We start from the raw sequence: 18,032 nt of genomic DNA, 5'->3' as shown, positions 1-18,032 counted from the left end.
CCTGGTTGCTGGCCCACCACTGCAGCGGGTTCGCCATGGTGGGGATCTGTGGTAGCGAAAAAAAATCAAGGATTTCTTCGGCAGCACTGGTGCTGTGTGCTGCTGATCCCCTGTAACTCTGGTAATGTGGCCCAAAAAGTTGCAAAAAATCTTCTTCACGTCTGACTTTTTTCCCGGTCACCGGCTCGCTCTGATCGGGCGAGTTTTAGACGGCTCGTGTTTTGTAGTGGACTGCAGCTGCAACTCCATCTCCTTTTAAAAACACTGTAAAACCACAAATATGCATCCATCTACATATCATTTAAACTAATGTATTAACTTATTTTTCTTGTGTCTTGTGACCTATACTGTGCTGCCAGATCAGCACAGGCTGTCACCACCGGCAATCACATGACTGCAACTAGTCGACATGAAATGTAAAAACTCGCGAGATGTCCTAGAGTCGACTAGTCGACTAATTGGTTCAACCCCTACTGTGAAGCTTCACTTTTTCCACAGGACAGCTAAGGAAGTGGAGAGCCAAGCTTTGTCAAGAGGGTCACGAGATTTAAGAGTCGTGATTTGCTCTCACAGTTTAAAACTCGAGTGAAAAAAGTATTTTTTAAAAATGACTTATGCATTGGACATTAACTACTATATCCTCCTCCATTCACATACTATACAGGACGTAGAATATATATTTTCAGTGGTTCCACCCAAACCACTCTGGAACTGGTTTCGGTCCTTAAACTCTGCTCTATGTGATGCTTGCTGTCGTTTCCTTGGCTCCGGCTGCCATCTTTTTCTGCATGTACCACATAAAGTGCATCTTGTCGTTGAGTCAATGAAGCTTTGAACACCAAAAACCTTCATGCAACACCCAACTCCACCCCAACCTTCATATATATTTTCATCAGCCTATATGACAATTACCTAACTGACAATGTGCTCTCCATAGTCCTGAATTTTGAAAAAATATAGCAAATAAACTCACATAAACCAACAAATAAGAGCATACAATCATATTTGTAGCTAAATTTACTTTTTTTTTTTTTAAGAAAACAGAGTAGTTTGAAAACATTTTTGGGGTTTACTTTAGTGATTACTGAAGAGAGCCAGCGGCGTGCAAGCACATGCTCTAACATCATCATCTATTTTATTAACTATATTAATAATATAGTGTTGTTGCTGAACAACAACCAGTGTGATTTTTAATCCTTGACAATCCTAATCAGATGATCTTTCATCTGCACCAGCAGCACTGAAAAACGGGAGTTTAACACAACTTTTACAGCTTCATTCATTACCACAACCTGGTGATTTTAAAATAAAACTTAATTGGAAATGGTGTTTATGGAAAATCCTGAGGCTAATGCAACATTGTGTTTTGCGCAGTGTTTTAACAGTTTTGGGTTTTTTTTCTTTTTATGTTATTTGACTGATAAAAATCATCAAGCACTTTCACCAATTAGGCGCCGGATCAGGATTGGTGGAAAATGTTTCTAATTATGAGCCTAATTAACTCAAAAACTACGGCAAGCATTTAGAATGCTAAGGTCGGAGTCTTCATCAGACAGACAGAGTGTCTGCGTAGCCCAGCATGAGATGAAGACCTAACATTATCACAAAATGTAAGTAGCACTAACAGAAATTTTGATTTTGATTTATTTGATGTCCATAAAGTTTCTATAAAACAATCTGCGGCTGCATGGGTTAGCATCTGATCAAAACATTAATGCTGCAATTTTATTCCTCTGAGGAAGGGATGACGGAATTTGATTTATTCGAAAGGCATCCAGTTAAAGCACACATAAAAAGATATACAGTAGTGTGAAGGGGGTATTGCTAATCAAGTACTTGGCAGATTTGTGTTAGTTCGCTGCTTTAAACCATGATGAAAGCAAAGTGATAATGCCATGCATCAGTCTTGTTGCACTGTCCACATTTTCTTCTGAGGAGTTTTAGCTGATTTCCTAGTAAAGTGAGCAAACAAGTCAGAGGAAAATACAACATAGCAATCAGGCAATCTATCTGCACACTTACTGTACAAGTATCTCTGTGTTACTGCAGAACGCATGAAGGAAAACTGGACAGGGATCTGACTCACATCAACGTTTCTGCTGAATTCAGGACATGTGTGAGCAAAAATTTCTGCTGCAGTGTGTTGTCCCAGGAAAAGACTCCAGTGTCAGCAGCAAAGAGATTATTGACACTAACCCCTGAAGGACAGACAGCATTCCATGTTTCTTCCATTTCATAAATCCCACTGAGTCCCGTACCCAACCTGAGCCATGTTCCACATGCAACTCTGCACCAAAACAGTCTCTCTAATCCTTTTGCAAACACCCTTACCGGACAGGTCCGCCTCCGCTACAATGAGACACAATTGTTTTGGAAGCGAAAGTGCGGACTTGGCCTCGTCCGCCACACCGAAGAGGCCAGTGAAAATGTTTGAAGGAACGGCAGGAATTTTCAGAGGTTTGTTGAAACAACTTGTGCGGATTACCGGGGAATCCAGCAGGCTTTAGAAAATATCAGATGATATCTCTGCGGAGATTACATTTCTCTCGGGGTGTAAAAGACAATCAATAAACATCGAGTCTGTGAAATACTGACGAAGACAATACCACTGGAGCAGCTAGCAATTTCAATTTTGATGTTTTTTTTCTTTTCTCCATTTAATAGAATTGAGTGAAAATAAACTTTTCAATAATATTCTAGTTTATTGAGATGTCCTTGCTGTTTGTTTAGACTATTTTCAAAATAAGGAGACATTGTTGAACTGGTTTGCATTTAGGGTTGTCAGAGTGAAAAAAAAATGCATGCCACACTTCCCAGATATTTGTAAAAAGATGCTAAAAACAATGTACCTGTTTCCTGCCACAGGTAGGAAACTAGACCCAAATAAAATACTGAAGTTTGCTGTTTAGATTAAATGGAAAAAGAAATAACTGGGAAATTGTCAATAATTTGTGACTCTCTGTACTAGTTTTATGGTATTTTAATTTATTTAATCTTTGTGTTCATGTAAGTTGACTTATGTTAAAACAAGCAAAAAAAAGCTTTGCTGTTGAGGATTTAAGGTATATGAATACTTTTGCAAGACACTTTAACAGTACTGTTCTTAGTGTTGTGTAGTTCGTACCGTTCAGCCACTTGGAGTTGTACTGGGCAGTGCGCAGCGGCGGCATGCCGCCCAGGCTCCTGTAGATGACGGGGTCGCGACCCGAGAAGTCGATGACGGTGGCGGCGTAGAGCTCCCCGCTTTCGGTTACCACCGCCGTGGAGTTGTGGCGAGGGTCGTACGGGCAGCGCGCCACGCCGTTTACGCGCTCCACCACTCTGCTGATGTTGCCCACCTGGAAAAGAAACACAAGACCGAGGAGCAAGCCGAGTGCCAACAGGAGGGAGGAGGAAGTGATGTCACCGACTTCATATAAAGCTATTTCCTCGCTCTACCTCTCTGCTGATGCATAGCGGCTGGAAAGCATTAGTCCCGCAGGTCATGACCTCTGTCTTGTTCACCAGCAGGACTCTGATGTAATTCTGGCATTCCATCTGAGAAAAAAAAAAAGAGAGATGAAAATGAACATCTACAAAAGGTAACAGCGGGGTGAAATCTGTATTGGTTCGCTGAATGCTATTGGACGTGTTACTAAGGAGAACAATGGAGCGAGTTTCCCGGTGCAAAATTGGAACGTGGCGTTTGCAGCGTTCGCCCGTGGGCCCATTGTTGAGAAATATGAATGCTAGTTTGGAAGAAAATGGCAGATTATGTATTTGTGGCATCGACAAAGACTCGAAGTCAACTGCATGTTTTTCGGCACAAAGAATCAAATTCTTTTCCAACAAAAGCGAGGCATTGATTTATAGGCCTTTCTCTGCAGAGAAGTGAGGTAATTGAGCAAAAAAAAAAAAATAGTTTTGTGCATCTGGTTTCAATCTTCACCTTACAGGCTCAGTGGGAGATGCATATGATTTTGCAATCAGTTCCTACAAAACAATGCGAAGGAAGCAACTGAACTCAGCAGCTGCTCTCAGGCATTTTAAAGGACATCCTTTCTAAGTGTCCCAACATGTCCCCACGGGCACTTTCTTAGACATTTCCCTTCCCTTCCCGTCTGAGTGCTCTCTCCTATAAAGTTGAGAAAAACAACTTTTGATTGAAGGTTTTGAAATAGTGCTTCTCTGCCGAGGAACCTCCCGAGAGACTAACAAGCACCGAGGCAGAAGACATCAAAAAATGGCCCCGCTGTACGCCGAGCCGCGCTGACACGGAGCGCCGTAATTGGGGGCGTGATTGAGGTTACCTCTGTTTTGCCTTTGCTCTGACACGACTTCCTGGTTTCTTCATCCGGTGCCCACTCTGTCGCCTAGGAAACAAACACAAGATGACAAAGAGGTGACAAAGAGGCCGAGGAGTGGCGCGCGGACTTCCCCGAGGCACTTCGGAAAGTTACGCAACGACCAACTTTCGCTAGAGCCTCGGGAAGGCTAAAGACGACGCCTGAAAAGACTTTAACCTCCACGCTGTTTGTTTATTGTGTACACGTTGCGATTGGCTTGCCAGCAAAGAGCCCATTTGAGGGGCGAGGGCGAGGCGCGCAACGAGGCAGCTGAAGGGTTGAGGACGGCTTTAGCATGTAAATGGCTTCCTTCTTCTTTCCCCCCCTTTCTTCTGCTCTTTCTGGAAAAAGTTTGCAGCGCTCACCTCCTCTGCCCTCTTCCACCGTCAGCCTCGACGAGCCAATTATTTCCCTGTTGATCGTTACAGTAGGCGCTTGGCTTAATTATGGATGCAGGCGGCGGCGACTGCAGTGCAAACACACAGGGTTGCTGGCCACAGGAGCTGTGCTGGATCCCGTTAAGTGGGTTGAGAGATGGTCCTCGTTTGGCCCGAACTGGGCGTGAAGAGGTGCCAGAGGGCCCACGTTGTGTGTGTCGCTGGCCTCATTTCACCCGTCCTCTCCCATCTCCTCAGAGAAGCGGCCCAGACAGGACGGGTTAGCTTAAACTTTAAAGTGTAGCTTTATCGACTATTATTATGATAATTATTATCTCGCTGTTTGTATTTACAGTTTGAAACAATTATTAGTTTAGAGCTAAATCGTAGTGTAATTTAACCAAAGTGTTAGCATAGCTAATCAACTCCACTTTTTTTTTTTTACCCCTCCAGGGCTTTTTTTTATGGGCTCTAGTGTCCCTTAAATGAAAGTACGCTGACAGGAAAGGGGAAAGGAGAGGGGACATGCGGTAAGCGTCGTCGGGTCCGGGAGTCGAACCCGCGACAGCCAAATCGAGGACTCAAGGACTCCAAACACGGGTCGCGCGAGTTTCTCAGGGTTTCCACACATCGTTACCCGGTTTGCCAACAAAACTCATTCTCCCTATACGTCTTACCTAAGCAGATAACTCTCCCAGATGGTCAAAGACAATTTTCAAAATTAATGACGCCTGACAGTGACGGGTCAACGTCAAGCACAGAACAAATGCTTTTCAATAAAAAAACAAATAAATGAACCTCGTTTACTCTGGAGCTCCTCTCTAACACATTCTGTGTGTGCAGCCTTGAGGTACTTAACTCTTTTTTTCACCCCGCAGTGTCTTTGCAGGTATATCACTCTAACTCTCTTTCTTCGGTTTTAATTAAAGCTCAGCAGAACAGCCTAAATCTGTGCAGCCAGATTGTCAGAACCTCTGCTTTGTAACAGTCTGCTTAAACTTTAAATGCACTTTTGAATGGAACAAAATCTTCTTCTGGGCATGAAATGTTCCCTTTTTAATTTGCGGAGCACATGAACAGGTCACATTGGTCTCTTTTGTGTCTCAGTCCAAGGAATTTATCAACCCTCCTTGCAGCCGGGGAAATGATTAAATTTAAGGTGATTAGCATCTGCATAAATTGTTGCTAATGAGTAAAAATACCAAACTGAATACCGCAGATCCCAAACTAATGAGCTAGCCGAATATGTCCAGGACCTGGGAATATCCGGTCATCTTGGTATTAAGCATATTCTCGCTGACATTTTGTTGTAAGGATTGTAATTTCATATTTTAAATGCAATTCCTGATGGTTTTAGAAACAGGCTAAAGATTCGCTATCAAGCAGGAACCTCTGGGAACGTTTTTTTGCTTCCAATCCAAAACATAGAAACATGAATACAAGAGGTTCTCTGAAACAGAAACACCACAGTTTCAAAACTAATGTTTGTAATATCTTTGGATTTTTATTTGTCTTTCTTCAGAAACAATTACGTTATTTAGCTGAGTTTACTACGAAGGTTTGCTCTAGAGCACGTGTCAAACTCGAGGCCCGTGGGCCAAACCTGGCCCGCCATAGCTTTTTACGTGGCCCTCTAGAGCAGCGGTCCCCAACCCCCGGGCCGCGAACCAATTGGTACCGGGCCGCGCAAGAAATAATTAAATATTTCCGTTTTATGTATTATTTGAGTCTGGAGGATCTTTTATTTTGAAAATCCTTTAACCGGATTCTCTTGGTTCCGTCTTGCGCGCCAACATTGAGCCCACAAGCAGCAAAATGAGTAAGAAACAGATCAGATTCTCTGGAAAGTTTCTTTGCAAAGGGGAAAAGGCCCAGAGAAGAGACAGGAGCCATTTTTGTATTTTACTCGAGGGCCACACAAAATCACTTCGAAATGACGCTTGGGGAGTGGGGCCACCCTGCTCTAAACCAAGTACCACCATTCGCTCAGATGTTATCAGTCTCAGTGTGAGCGGTGTGTGTTATCTGAAGGCCTGCTTCACATTTCATTCTCCAAAAACACTTTTTATCTCGCTGCAAGCCTGAGGAGACGAAGAATTGGCGGAAAAGCAGAAAACACAGACGGAAGGCGTTTCGGCTGTGCTTGAATACATTAGGATGAATAAAAAAAAAAAACAAGTGAAACTTTTGTCACCATCGTTAAGAGTGTAGGTTAGAGGTGCGACTGAGACAAAGCCATTAGTGTGGTGAAGCTACATCTGGCTCCTGCAGCCATTAGAACGGTGGGTTCTGACCCATGCTGACGGTCAAAGCTCATCTCCCCCGGTAGATCCCTTCAGTTAACCCCCTCCAGGCTGAAGTGGAGGAGGCAACCGGCTGCGTAACATGATGGACTCGGGTTAAAATGATACCAAACAGGAAGACGAGAAGAAACGGCACGAGTGTCTGACCGGGTGTGCGGGAGCTCCATGTTCTGTTCACGTCGCTGCGGCTGCTGAACAGCACGCAGACCGTCAACAACAACCTCTAATCCAGTTTCCACCCAGAGCTCAGCGAACAGCGTGGCACCTGCCAATCAGAGCGCGGCTCCGCCCCCCCCTCGCCCTCCTCCTCCGCTGCAGTGCATCAATCTGCCGGCTGAAATGAAAACACTGCTCCTCCACAACCTCCGTCTGTCAGCGCCTGTCAGCCAAGGGGACTAATGGAGTGACGTCATCGTAAACACACACACACACACATAGAAGGAGACGGATGCCTTTCCTGTGATTCACAGCTTGGAGCGTTACCATCTCTTTTTGCGGGGCCCCGTCTACAAGAATCCCCGTCGGCTTAACCCGCTGACCTTCACCAAAATCCGCCACCCTCCTCCCCGTCGCTCCTCTCTTAATTCATTTCTTCTTTCTTCACGTCGCTTTGGAACAAAGCCACACACACTCTCTCTCTCACACACACACACACACCCACCCACCCACACACACACACACACAGCCTGGGAGAGTACCAGGCTCTGCCTCGAATTCCTTCCCTCCCGCTCCAAAAAAGCGTGAATGGCCCGCCGGCCGCCAGCTGAATGAATGGCAGCGAGGCTCTGGAGTCTGTGTTTTTGTCGGGGCTCTCGTTTATTTTCTGTCATTTGTGAAGCAGGGAGGGAGCAGATCGGTTCTGCATAAATTTGCAGTGCGTTGATTTAAAAATTAGGTTAAAAAAAAAAAACCTCAAAGACAAATCTCTTCATATGTTATTAATTATAAACAGATTAAATAAGAAAAAAATAAGGGGAAGGAAATCACAATGCTATTTTAACACAAGAGTCCAAATGAGCAATTTTCCAATTAATCGCACTAGAGAGATTTAATTATAAACGCTGACACAGCACAGCATGCTGCGGCTAAAAATGGCACAAACAAACACTAGCAACTTGGAAAAGAAACACATTTGATACTGATGCAGGATAAACAGGAGATTGAACTGAAATCTCACAAAGAATAGTTTTTATGAAGGTGCAAATTAGAAGAAAAAAAAATCAGCGCAGGTGCTTTAAGGCACAATAAACAGAGATAGCTGCTTTGGTATGCAAGTTCTCAGATACTTCCTTGAGCTTCGGCTAATTTTCAGAACGGCTAATAATTTAGGCGTCTGGCTGTGAAAAGCTGCTGGAGACTCACTCTCTCTCCAGAAGAAGTGGAGCGCAGAACTGTTGTATGAAATATTAAGTGGAGGAGCAGAAATGAACGCCACACGTTTGGTCCGTGACATGAAATCGAAATAAAACCTGCTGGAGTTTTGATAACTGTGACGGAGCTTAAGGAGTGGGGATGATTTGCTGTTTCTTTTAGTTTTAATAACCCCACATAAAATGAGCAAAAAAAGATGGGATTATTCAGAATTTAAAAAAAAAACTTTATGTATCTGATCCCCCTGTCAAGTCGGTAGAGATTTTTCATCTGCATTCCTGCATTCCTTCACTCTGGCTTGTTTCTGTCGCCTGTTTTTGTTGATCTGCATGCTTTCGTTGTTGAACTAACAGCGGTCTGCTTGTGTGTGATGTATCCTGCATGTTTTCCTTCAACTACATAAAGGGCCACGTTCACTGGCTTCACTGAATACATCTCACATAGTCAGATTTAATTACATGAAGTAATCGGAGGCGTACAATAGATCGATGCAAGTTTACTGCAACGAACACACGAATCGGAGGGAGCTTGTGAGTAGAATTTGCATCCCTTCATTTGCATTGATGTCAATTAGATGTCCATGCTCTTGTGCCACATAGCATGCAGCACTTTTGTTAAGTGTTTAAACATGCTTTGGTTGGAAACAACCTGAAATTCATACTTAACAGGATATTTATTTTCTGAATAGCTCCTATCAGTTTTCTCATTAAGGGTATTAGAAGGGAAGTTATGCAGCCGCACAATGCTTCGTCTTTTATCCATTCAATTTGCCACCGTATGAATTGATAGCAGCATTTTATTGAGTTAAAAACATTAAAAAATGGGACTTGTGTGTCTTAAGGATCTCTGAAGTCGTTCCATGAGTTGCAACTGTGAAGATTGACACACACTCTAAGTGTTTTTTTTCTTAATAGTTCTTTTTTTTGTGTGTTTAGCTGCACATGCATCATAATTTCTACAATTTCTAAATATTTTCACGTTACATCATGCTAAGTCATAAAATTCATTGCAACTCCTCTGGGTTTGACGAGACGGGCCGATGGAAAGCAGCATAAATGTGAGGGGAACTTTCAAAATAAAATCCACTGTAACTTAGGAAGGCAGTATCTTACCGTCCTGAGTCATCAAATGTGTGTGATTTAATCTGTGTGAAGACCTCAGATGTTTGTTAGAGAACATTTGCACAAAAAACTAAACAAACAACAACAACAAAAAAAGGCAGCTTTACAAAAATCAAGGAACAAAGCGGAAAAGTCAGGGATATCAGGGAAATCAAGTTCTGGACGTGGAGAGTAAGGTGAAATATTTAGGTCATATTAGAAAGGAGTGATCTTTGTGATGACGCAAGCTAATATTTTGGCACTGACACATAAATTTAACATGATGCCAAAGTGTCCCTTTTTCAAGCCTGCTGCACTTCTCTTTATAGCTTACTAGCGTAACTACAGTGAAGCTGTACTGAAGAAGAATGAAGACGTGCCCAATCAGGATGCAGCGCTCAGGCTGCTGAGACGGACACCTGCAAGTCAAACGTTAGTCGTGAGCGACGTCCCGTCTTTTCACGCCTTGTTCATGTATAAATTTATGCACCTTTCTTGGTATTTCGATGCGTCAGACTACTTAAAAGTTAGACTTCTGTCAACTGGAACATATAGTGACACAAGATGTACTGTACCTCGAGGTTTTATAAGGACTGGAATAACTGTTTATATGCTTTATGATGGATGTGTTTGTCCTCTTTTTGTTTTCGTTCTGATTTATAAGTGATATGGACTACTTTGTGTCTGGAAGTTAAGGTTGTAATTTAATTTAAAGGAACGGACGCCATCTTCAGTTTGCCACCAGCAGGGGTACACCAGAGAAGAAGCTCTGATGAGAAGAGAGTAAAACTGACAATTTTGCAAAATGCGGTGTAGTGAAAAACTCAAACTATGGATTGAAGATAATGATGTGAGACATGGCAGTGGTAGCATCATGCTATGGAGATGAGGTGTTTTTTCAGTAAAGCGAGAAATCTTGGTATTAATCTCCACCACTTCACTGTTTCAAGCTCCTCTTTGTTTCTTTGTTTTTCAAAACATGTGAAAAATGTGTTAATACGTCAAAGGTTTAAATATTTTTTTCCCAATATATAAATGTGCTTTTACACTGCTAACCTCCAATATTTGAGAAATAAAATAAAAGTCGACAAATGTGACATAGATAACAAATATTGTAATTCAAGATCTACCCGCTCAATTGAATTAGTGCAATGTTTTATTTTCAGGCCAGAGAGGCTTCGTTATTTGTACCTGACGTTTCAGAAGCAAGCTAGGGTTCATTTTCATCATTTAGCAAGGCCAAAGTCAATCTGCAACCCCCGCCATCAGTTCCCTTCGCCAAACCCAAACTTGACACCCCATTTCTCCCCATTTCACCTCTCGTTAGACATGGTAAAAATATCTTGCCCTCTGGCAACTTTCCCTAAAGGAAGCAGGACGTGTGGGACGGAGGGAGCTAGAGAATTTAAGAAAAAAAAAAGATTTTTATGGGCAAATAAAATAGCAGATAACACAATTAGCACCACGATCGAGGATTCATCACTTTTACGGCGGAAAGATGGTCTCTGGGCTCGGAAATGAATTCTATTTTTATGAGACGTGGAGAGAGAAACGGGGCAAATGATGGAGAGCTGGAGATGCTAATGAAGTGAGGAATCTGCTGCTAGCAGAGGTAAAACACAAACCTGACTCGCTCCTGGAATGTGACGCTTGCGTTGATAAGGATCGCCTCTCGCCGACACACCGCTAACATCACGCGTGACAACTAATTAGGATCCATGAATATTGGCAATAAGTGTGTTGTGGGAATTAATGGCTGTTCGAACTGGAGCTGTGTGACACTTGTTAGAAGTCAAGACGGATTTGTGTTGGAGCTGACGGTGTAAAATTAGAACGTGGGATGTGCTTCAGACGACTGTATTTACCATTTTACACGAGAAAAAGATTTCTTCCTCACTGATAAGCTTATCTGCAAAAAATTGCATAAGGTGTTCAGACTAGCACAAACCCACATTCTCTGTTTTCTCATGATTCTAAACGCAGTCGGCCATTTCAGATGACAGCCCACACCCGGCATAAACACAGACACTCACCACTTGACATTGCGGGCGAATCTGGCAGCAGTCGTTGCCCGGGTGGGTCAGAAGAGCAACACTTATCCACCAACGCAGCAACAGAGTGAACAGCCAGCGTTCACAGGTCTGAGCCACTCAGGAAACCGCTGGTGATGTTCCATATCCATTATATGTTTCCAGCAGAACGCAAGACGATGCAATATCTAAATCAGCAACCACAGATGTGAGCAACGACGTCTAAAATGTGGGCGACTGTGGCTCTTTGGTAGCGTAGTCGTCTAGCGATCGATTCCAGCTTCCTCCTGCCACATGTCAATGTGCCTCTGGGCAAGTTAAGACTTAACTCCAAATTGCCTACCGATCTGCGTATTGGTGTATAAATGGGTGTTTGTAAGTGCGACTGGGTGAATATGACTCTAGTGTCAAGTGCTTTGAGTGGTCAAAATGACTGGAAAAGCGCTATATAAGTTCAGTCCATATAGCTGCAGAGTTTATGTAGCGACTGGACTGAGTCTTTTTTTTTTCTAGACATCCGCAGTACAACCTGTGCTAAAAATATCTGGGAACAAACGTATTGGGTTTGATTACACAGACTAAACCAGTCCAGTTCCTTGTTTGCATGCACACAACAATGACCAGCCTGCAACTCGAAGCAGAATAAATTGATTGCAACTTAATGGTTCTTTAATATTCGGATTGAAGGTGTACATTTAAGAGCAATTCGTCAGGGCGGAGCTAACTGAGCACCGGAGCTAACTGAGCACCGGAGCTAACTGAGCTTCGGTTTAAGGAAGAAAATGTATCAGCAGTGTCTTGCTTCCCTGCTGAATAAATAAACTAAAATTAAAGGTCTTATTTTTCAGGGTTGTCAGGCCAGTGAGATTATGCAAATCTGTTTCCACACCATTACCTGACAACCCAAGAGATGAGGTGGGCGGTTGGATTTCGTTCTGCGTTTTATCATCTTTATGGGATAACATAAAAGGAATTAATGAATTAATAAAAAATGTTTTAAGGTGCATGTTAGAATGGCCCTTAGCGGCTGGTTTACAGAGGAGTCTTGAGGCAGAGAAATAGTGCAGACCAACCAGGTGTTTATTCTCCAACATTTAACATTTAGACAATCCTGCTTACAACAGCCATGGGTCTCAGCAGCAACCACACCTACCAACCTGCAATGTGGCCAACATGCAGGTTTTTATAGTTCCTGGCTGCTCCAATTAACAAACCCACCAAGAAACAGGGTAGGACAAAATACATGTACACAAACAATCTTGACAAAACAACCAAATCTTCAGGATAATATTAAACACTCTTCATTTTTAAGCAGCCATTTCATTTCTAAAACTACCTTTATATAAATATAAATCCAATCATTAAATTTCTAAACTGCATAGTTCTATCACTCCCCCTCTTCCATCTGCATTGGTCTCCTCCGGAACCTTTATAAGGTGCTCAGGCCCCCGGGGAATCTTTTAGCCTGAACACCCTGCAGAGGAAGAGACAGAGGTAAGCCACATCTACACAAACATTTCAGTGCATTTCAAACAGTTACAAGACCCATCCATTTGTTTGTTTTATTTTAACAGGACACCATCAGTTCCAGCTGAGATGCCACTGCACAAAAACACACAAACAATAAAATGCTTTAATCTGCATCTGTCTCTTATTCAACACACCCTTTTAAGTGTTCTCATCTCAGTAATGAAGACCTTCATTACAGTGCAACAGCTAAAACATGGCAGCTTGCATAGCACATGTAAGCTAGACATCATCACCTCCTGATATCCGTTTGATTTTGCATGCTTATTGAAACGTGAAAGGAAATCCAGATTTATAGATTTAAACTCCATTGGTTAAAAAAACAAACAGAAAAACCCCCAACAAAAAACAATGTTGAGTTTCCAGAAACCGTTGGCTGAATGAAACATGACTTTAAACCGTTTTGTCTCATTGTCTCCACACACTGATCACACCCACACTCTCTCCTTTGTGTTTCACTCTCAGTCCAACATGTCCACTCGCAACCACTTCCACACAACAACACACACACACACACACACACACACTTATCTGCCATGAGCTCATCCGCAGAAACCTCTCCGAGTCGAACAGAATGCAGCAAGAGGCTGAGTCGGAGCAGCGGCACATGATGTTCATTCACTTACTGCCACCGACGTGGAGGAAAGTGCAGCAATATTCAGAAAAAAAACTGGAGACTTTCTGTCTTTCTTTTTTTCTTCTTCTTTGACAAATTGTTCATGTGGTTAAGGAGCACATTCAGGTGCAGAGACCAGCAAACAGCCGGCAGCAGGAGGTGAGATTAACTGTGCCAAAAGACGTTCGGTCATGAAATCTGCTGAATGACTTGCATTGATCCAAACTGACATTGAGTTTCAAAAGCACCATGAAGACAAATGTGTAATACGCAAATCTGTTTTAGTAGATCTAGCTGGATGATGGTAAGAAATGTTTCTCTTTCACTGCAAGGAATAAAGAATAAAACAAAAAGCTATAGGTGCTGAACACAACAGTGATATGGAGGCTCACAGCACAGCTACTGCACAAAAACCAAAGTATATCTACTGTACATCTATTTATACAAGTGGAAATTATGTTAAGTGTCTGGCAGATATATTGTCAAAATGGACAACTAAATTCTGCGTACTGGGTATCAATAATTGTTTACCAGCTACTTCCGTGAAGTCAGAAGAGTTAAAGAGGCTGGCAAGTGGAACTGCATGATGGCAGTCAGGTTTTATCAGTAACTGGGTGGTAGGACGCACAGAAATCAGATCTTTTTCAGTCTCTAAATCCACCATCAGAACCACTAAGCCACTTTATGACCATGGTGATGGCAAGACTGAGTGAAGAAGATTTAAAATGACTTATCAGTATTAATTAAGTGTTTATAGTAAGAAGGTATTTAAAATAAACTATTATCTAAGAGGTGTCTTAGATAAACTGAGCTACATTCAGGCTTTGAGAGATCCAGAGAGAATGTCACCCTTAGCAGATAACATTCAGGTACGGTTAAGTTATAAAACAATATCCGACACTTTGAAGATCTTATGGAGGTCTAATTGATCCACAACTAAAAACAAAGTTAGTATGGCACAACAGCAAACCTCCCAGATCTCCTAATCTGCCAAGTCAGGATAGGTGAGGATTACTTTCTTTTTCTTTTAACATATACCGTACCCTACATGAAAACGACTGTGGCAGAAAACTAGCACTGCAGATCACCCCGAAAACGCCATCCCTTTGACATCCCCGTCTTAAAACAAAGCAGATTCAATTTATTTCTGGAGGTTGCAAAAGACCTGAGGTTCACCCTCCATCGGAACAATGACTCCCAATACAGACAATGCTGTAGTAATGCTTCAGATGAAAGCATATTCATGAGTGAATGACCCAGTCCAAGTCCAGGCAGAAATTCAACACTTGAAAAATTGATGTACAAGAGCTACCCATCAATTTTGAGCCATTTTGCAAAAGAGGATGGTCAAATACTTCAATAGAAGCGCAAAGCATGCAGAGATATGTAGGCAAAAGACTTGTGGTTTACGCTATTCTAATAAAAAAAAACAATGTACAACTTTTGATTCCTCTTTTAAAGGTGTTACTTCTGCACATGCAAATAAAAGTTATTCTTTCCCAGCTGCTTGGCCAAGCTGCGACGCATTACAGAGTGACGAGTGGCCCTCGCACCCGCAGTTCTGGAGCTCACTCACTGATTATCCCTCCGTTCTGACAAAGGCTCCATCAATAATTAAATCTGCGGCCCGACTGCAGCACGGAAACTAATGAAGGGTGGGAATGAAATCAGCTACGACTCATCAGGCTCAGGGCAAGACAGAAGATTGATGCTAAACAAGGGAAGCAATATCACAGCGGGTCAGCTTAATGTCTGCCCTCTGGCCTCCTTTTTCATTTTGATTTTCCACTTTCCACCTAAAGTCGCCCCCGTCCTTGAGCTTTGTTCATAGCAAAGGCGGAAAAAAAATCACAGATATGCATATCCAACAAAGCTCGCTTTAGTGTAATATCGTCGGCGTGAGAAAACGTCGGCCTTCAGCAGACGTTAGCTCTCTCTGTCCCAGGGGAACATCCAAATCCAACAAAGACAGCCACAATAACAGATGGATTTATTTCCTCTTTTGGTGCGCTGGGACGTTCTCCATCATCTCTGCTGAGGAGGGAGTTTGGACAAGGCACCTCCTGTAAATAGGAACAAGCAGTAGTGGTTGACCTGTTGACTCTTTGGATCAGCTGGAGGGAGTTGAAGAAGCACAGAAGGCAAAAAAAAAAAAAATCAGCAACAAGCAGTGAGAAGCTGCTTTCTCACTCATTTTGCAGTTTTCTTGCTGCAAAAAACTGGTAACAAAATATTTGCAGATTTGAACGGGATGGAAGTGTATTTTAGGAAATATCACACCTTGTCGAGTCTATGAAGAGTTGCTTTTTAAGTATCTTATTTTATATAGTGTGTGTATATTTGGTTTACAAAGGGTTTAAACTTTACAGTGCATCATCGTGTCAAGTCACTAAGTCTGTCAGTGAGCGAACACAAACATTGAAGATTAATACTACATAACACGGTGGGTGACTGTCCCACAGTGGTCAAAAATAAATATAACCTTAATTCATCCAGAAATAGAAGAGACTGTCTTCAATCACTTCAATTATCCTGCATGCTAAGATGAGAGAATCTTCATAAGTGCAGACAGAGATTCTGCACAGTGCAGCTGAAAAGATGTTCAATTATATTATTTAATTTTAGTAATTCATTAATATTTTAACTGTTTGTGATCAGGTTTTATCAATACATTCTGTCACAACCGGCCCTTTAAGAGCATTCATGATCTTGATTTGGACCAAAACAAGTTTGACACCAGAAGGATTTCTGCATTTAGGTAAAAACTGCAGGACACAAAGACACTGACATAAAAACTAAGGTGGCTTGACACAACTGACTGAAATTACACAAAGTAAATTCAGTCAGTAAAACGGAGTCATTCTGCAGTCTAAACCAGATGATAAAGATTACAGAGAATATCAAATATCGCATTAATATCACAAACTGATTTCCTAATATCATGTAGTTTATGTATCTGATGTTGTCAAAACTAAAGCAGTTCTGTTTTTGGAGGCTGACTGTTGTTAACCAGGGGGTGTAGATGAAGATATATTAAAGTCTAAACCTGGCAAATATTTGCAATTTTTTTCAAATGGAAAACCAATAAAAGTTTGACTTTACGACTTGGTTTGATACCTGTTTATCTGCAAAACTGGTTAATTTTGAAATGCAAAAAACCTAAACAGATCTTGGGGTAGGAAACTTAAACCTGTATTATTCTTTTTTTATTCTAATTCTTAGTTTTGACTTTAACTTATTTTTCAATTATTTATAAAAATGACTAAACTAAACTTAAATTCTGACAGATCGTGACAATAATGTCTGCTATCTTCCAACATTTTCGCCGCTGACTTTCGATTGCTCAAAGCACTGCTTACGTGTATGTTGGGACAGGCTATCTAAATCAAGATTGACTGACTGATTATCAAGTTAGTAAAAGTGTAGATGTACAGGAGAGTTTACAACAGTTTGATACGGAAAGAATATCTGATGGGGAAATGTTTTTAGGACAGGCTACGTTTTTGTTGGATTCATACAGAGAAAACATTTAAACCGTGTCACAAAAAGGGGGAAAAAAACAAAATTGTCTGCGTCATTGTGGGACTTGTGTTTTTTGCAATAGCAGCAGAATCACCTTGAACTATCACGTAGCATTTTCATTAAAATCAGAAAAGTAAAATGCTTTCGTGAGCCGCCACAGAGAGGAAGTTGTTGCTGCTCGGAGTTCTTTCATTACTTTTTCACAGATCATTTTTGTTTTCTTTACAAGTTCATACTCTCACCTGCTTGTGTATTTATTTGTTCAGATTTACTCCTGTTCAGAGTTGGAGGTGGGCTGGAAGAAAAAAAAAAAAAAACTCAACTGAAGGAGAGAATAGATGGACTTAAGGTAAACGCAAAAACAAATGAGACTGCGGTTCAGACACACACCTACAGCACAAGTGACTCAAGTGTCAGAAAGAAACCAATATGAACGTGTTTCTGACGGTGGGAGAAAGCTGTGCTTAGAGACGAAACAGCAGGCGACAAGAAACAAAACAACACCGACCGTAAAGCGTCATGCTGATAATTAGCGATGGCAGCCACCAAAACAAAATCCTGCACCCACATTGTTTTCAAAGTTAGAATATCTGACTGGAATGTTACACAACTTGGCAGTTTTTCTTGATGCATTGCATGTTATTTTCTTAAAGAGGCAGCATCATGTATTTTCCAGGAACATAGTGCCATTTTATAGCACAATCAAGAAGTTATGTTTACTTCATACTATATATGAAATTTGATTTTGTAATTTAACGCCTTGAAATCGCGTCTCTGTCTCTTTAAAAACCCACCTGTTTAGAGTTGTATATGGAATCAATTACAAATTTAACGATGGCACTTGGCTCAATGCAATGTTTT

The 18,032-nt window shown here is 41.7% G+C and overlaps 1 protein-coding gene across 2 annotated transcripts in view; it reads right to left on the bottom strand.

The window, feature by feature from the left end:
* Positions 1 to 18,032, bottom strand: part of sema5ba (sema domain, seven thrombospondin repeats (type 1 and type 1-like), transmembrane domain (TM) and short cytoplasmic domain, (semaphorin) 5Ba) — a 235,817-nt gene that overhangs the window by 81,907 nt on the left and 135,878 nt on the right. For both annotated transcript variants that reach the window (XM_032566937.1, XM_032566938.1), the window contains exons 6-8: positions 4,290 to 4,352; positions 3,439 to 3,537; positions 3,125 to 3,338 (exon numbers count right to left, since the gene is read on the bottom strand). In XM_032566937.1, coding sequence (XP_032422828.1) covers positions 3,125 to 3,338; positions 3,439 to 3,537; positions 4,290 to 4,352 — 376 coding nt within the window. The remainder of the gene's footprint in view (positions 1 to 3,124; positions 3,339 to 3,438; positions 3,538 to 4,289; positions 4,353 to 18,032) is intronic.

Source organism: Xiphophorus hellerii, chromosome 7 (genome assembly GCF_003331165.1).
Source record: "Xiphophorus hellerii strain 12219 chromosome 7, Xiphophorus_hellerii-4.1, whole genome shotgun sequence".
NCBI classification, from domain to species: Eukaryota; Metazoa; Chordata; class Actinopteri; order Cyprinodontiformes; family Poeciliidae; genus Xiphophorus; species Xiphophorus hellerii.
The sequence above is the reverse complement of the archived record's forward strand: the minus strand, read 5'-3'. Positions and strand labels throughout refer to the sequence as shown.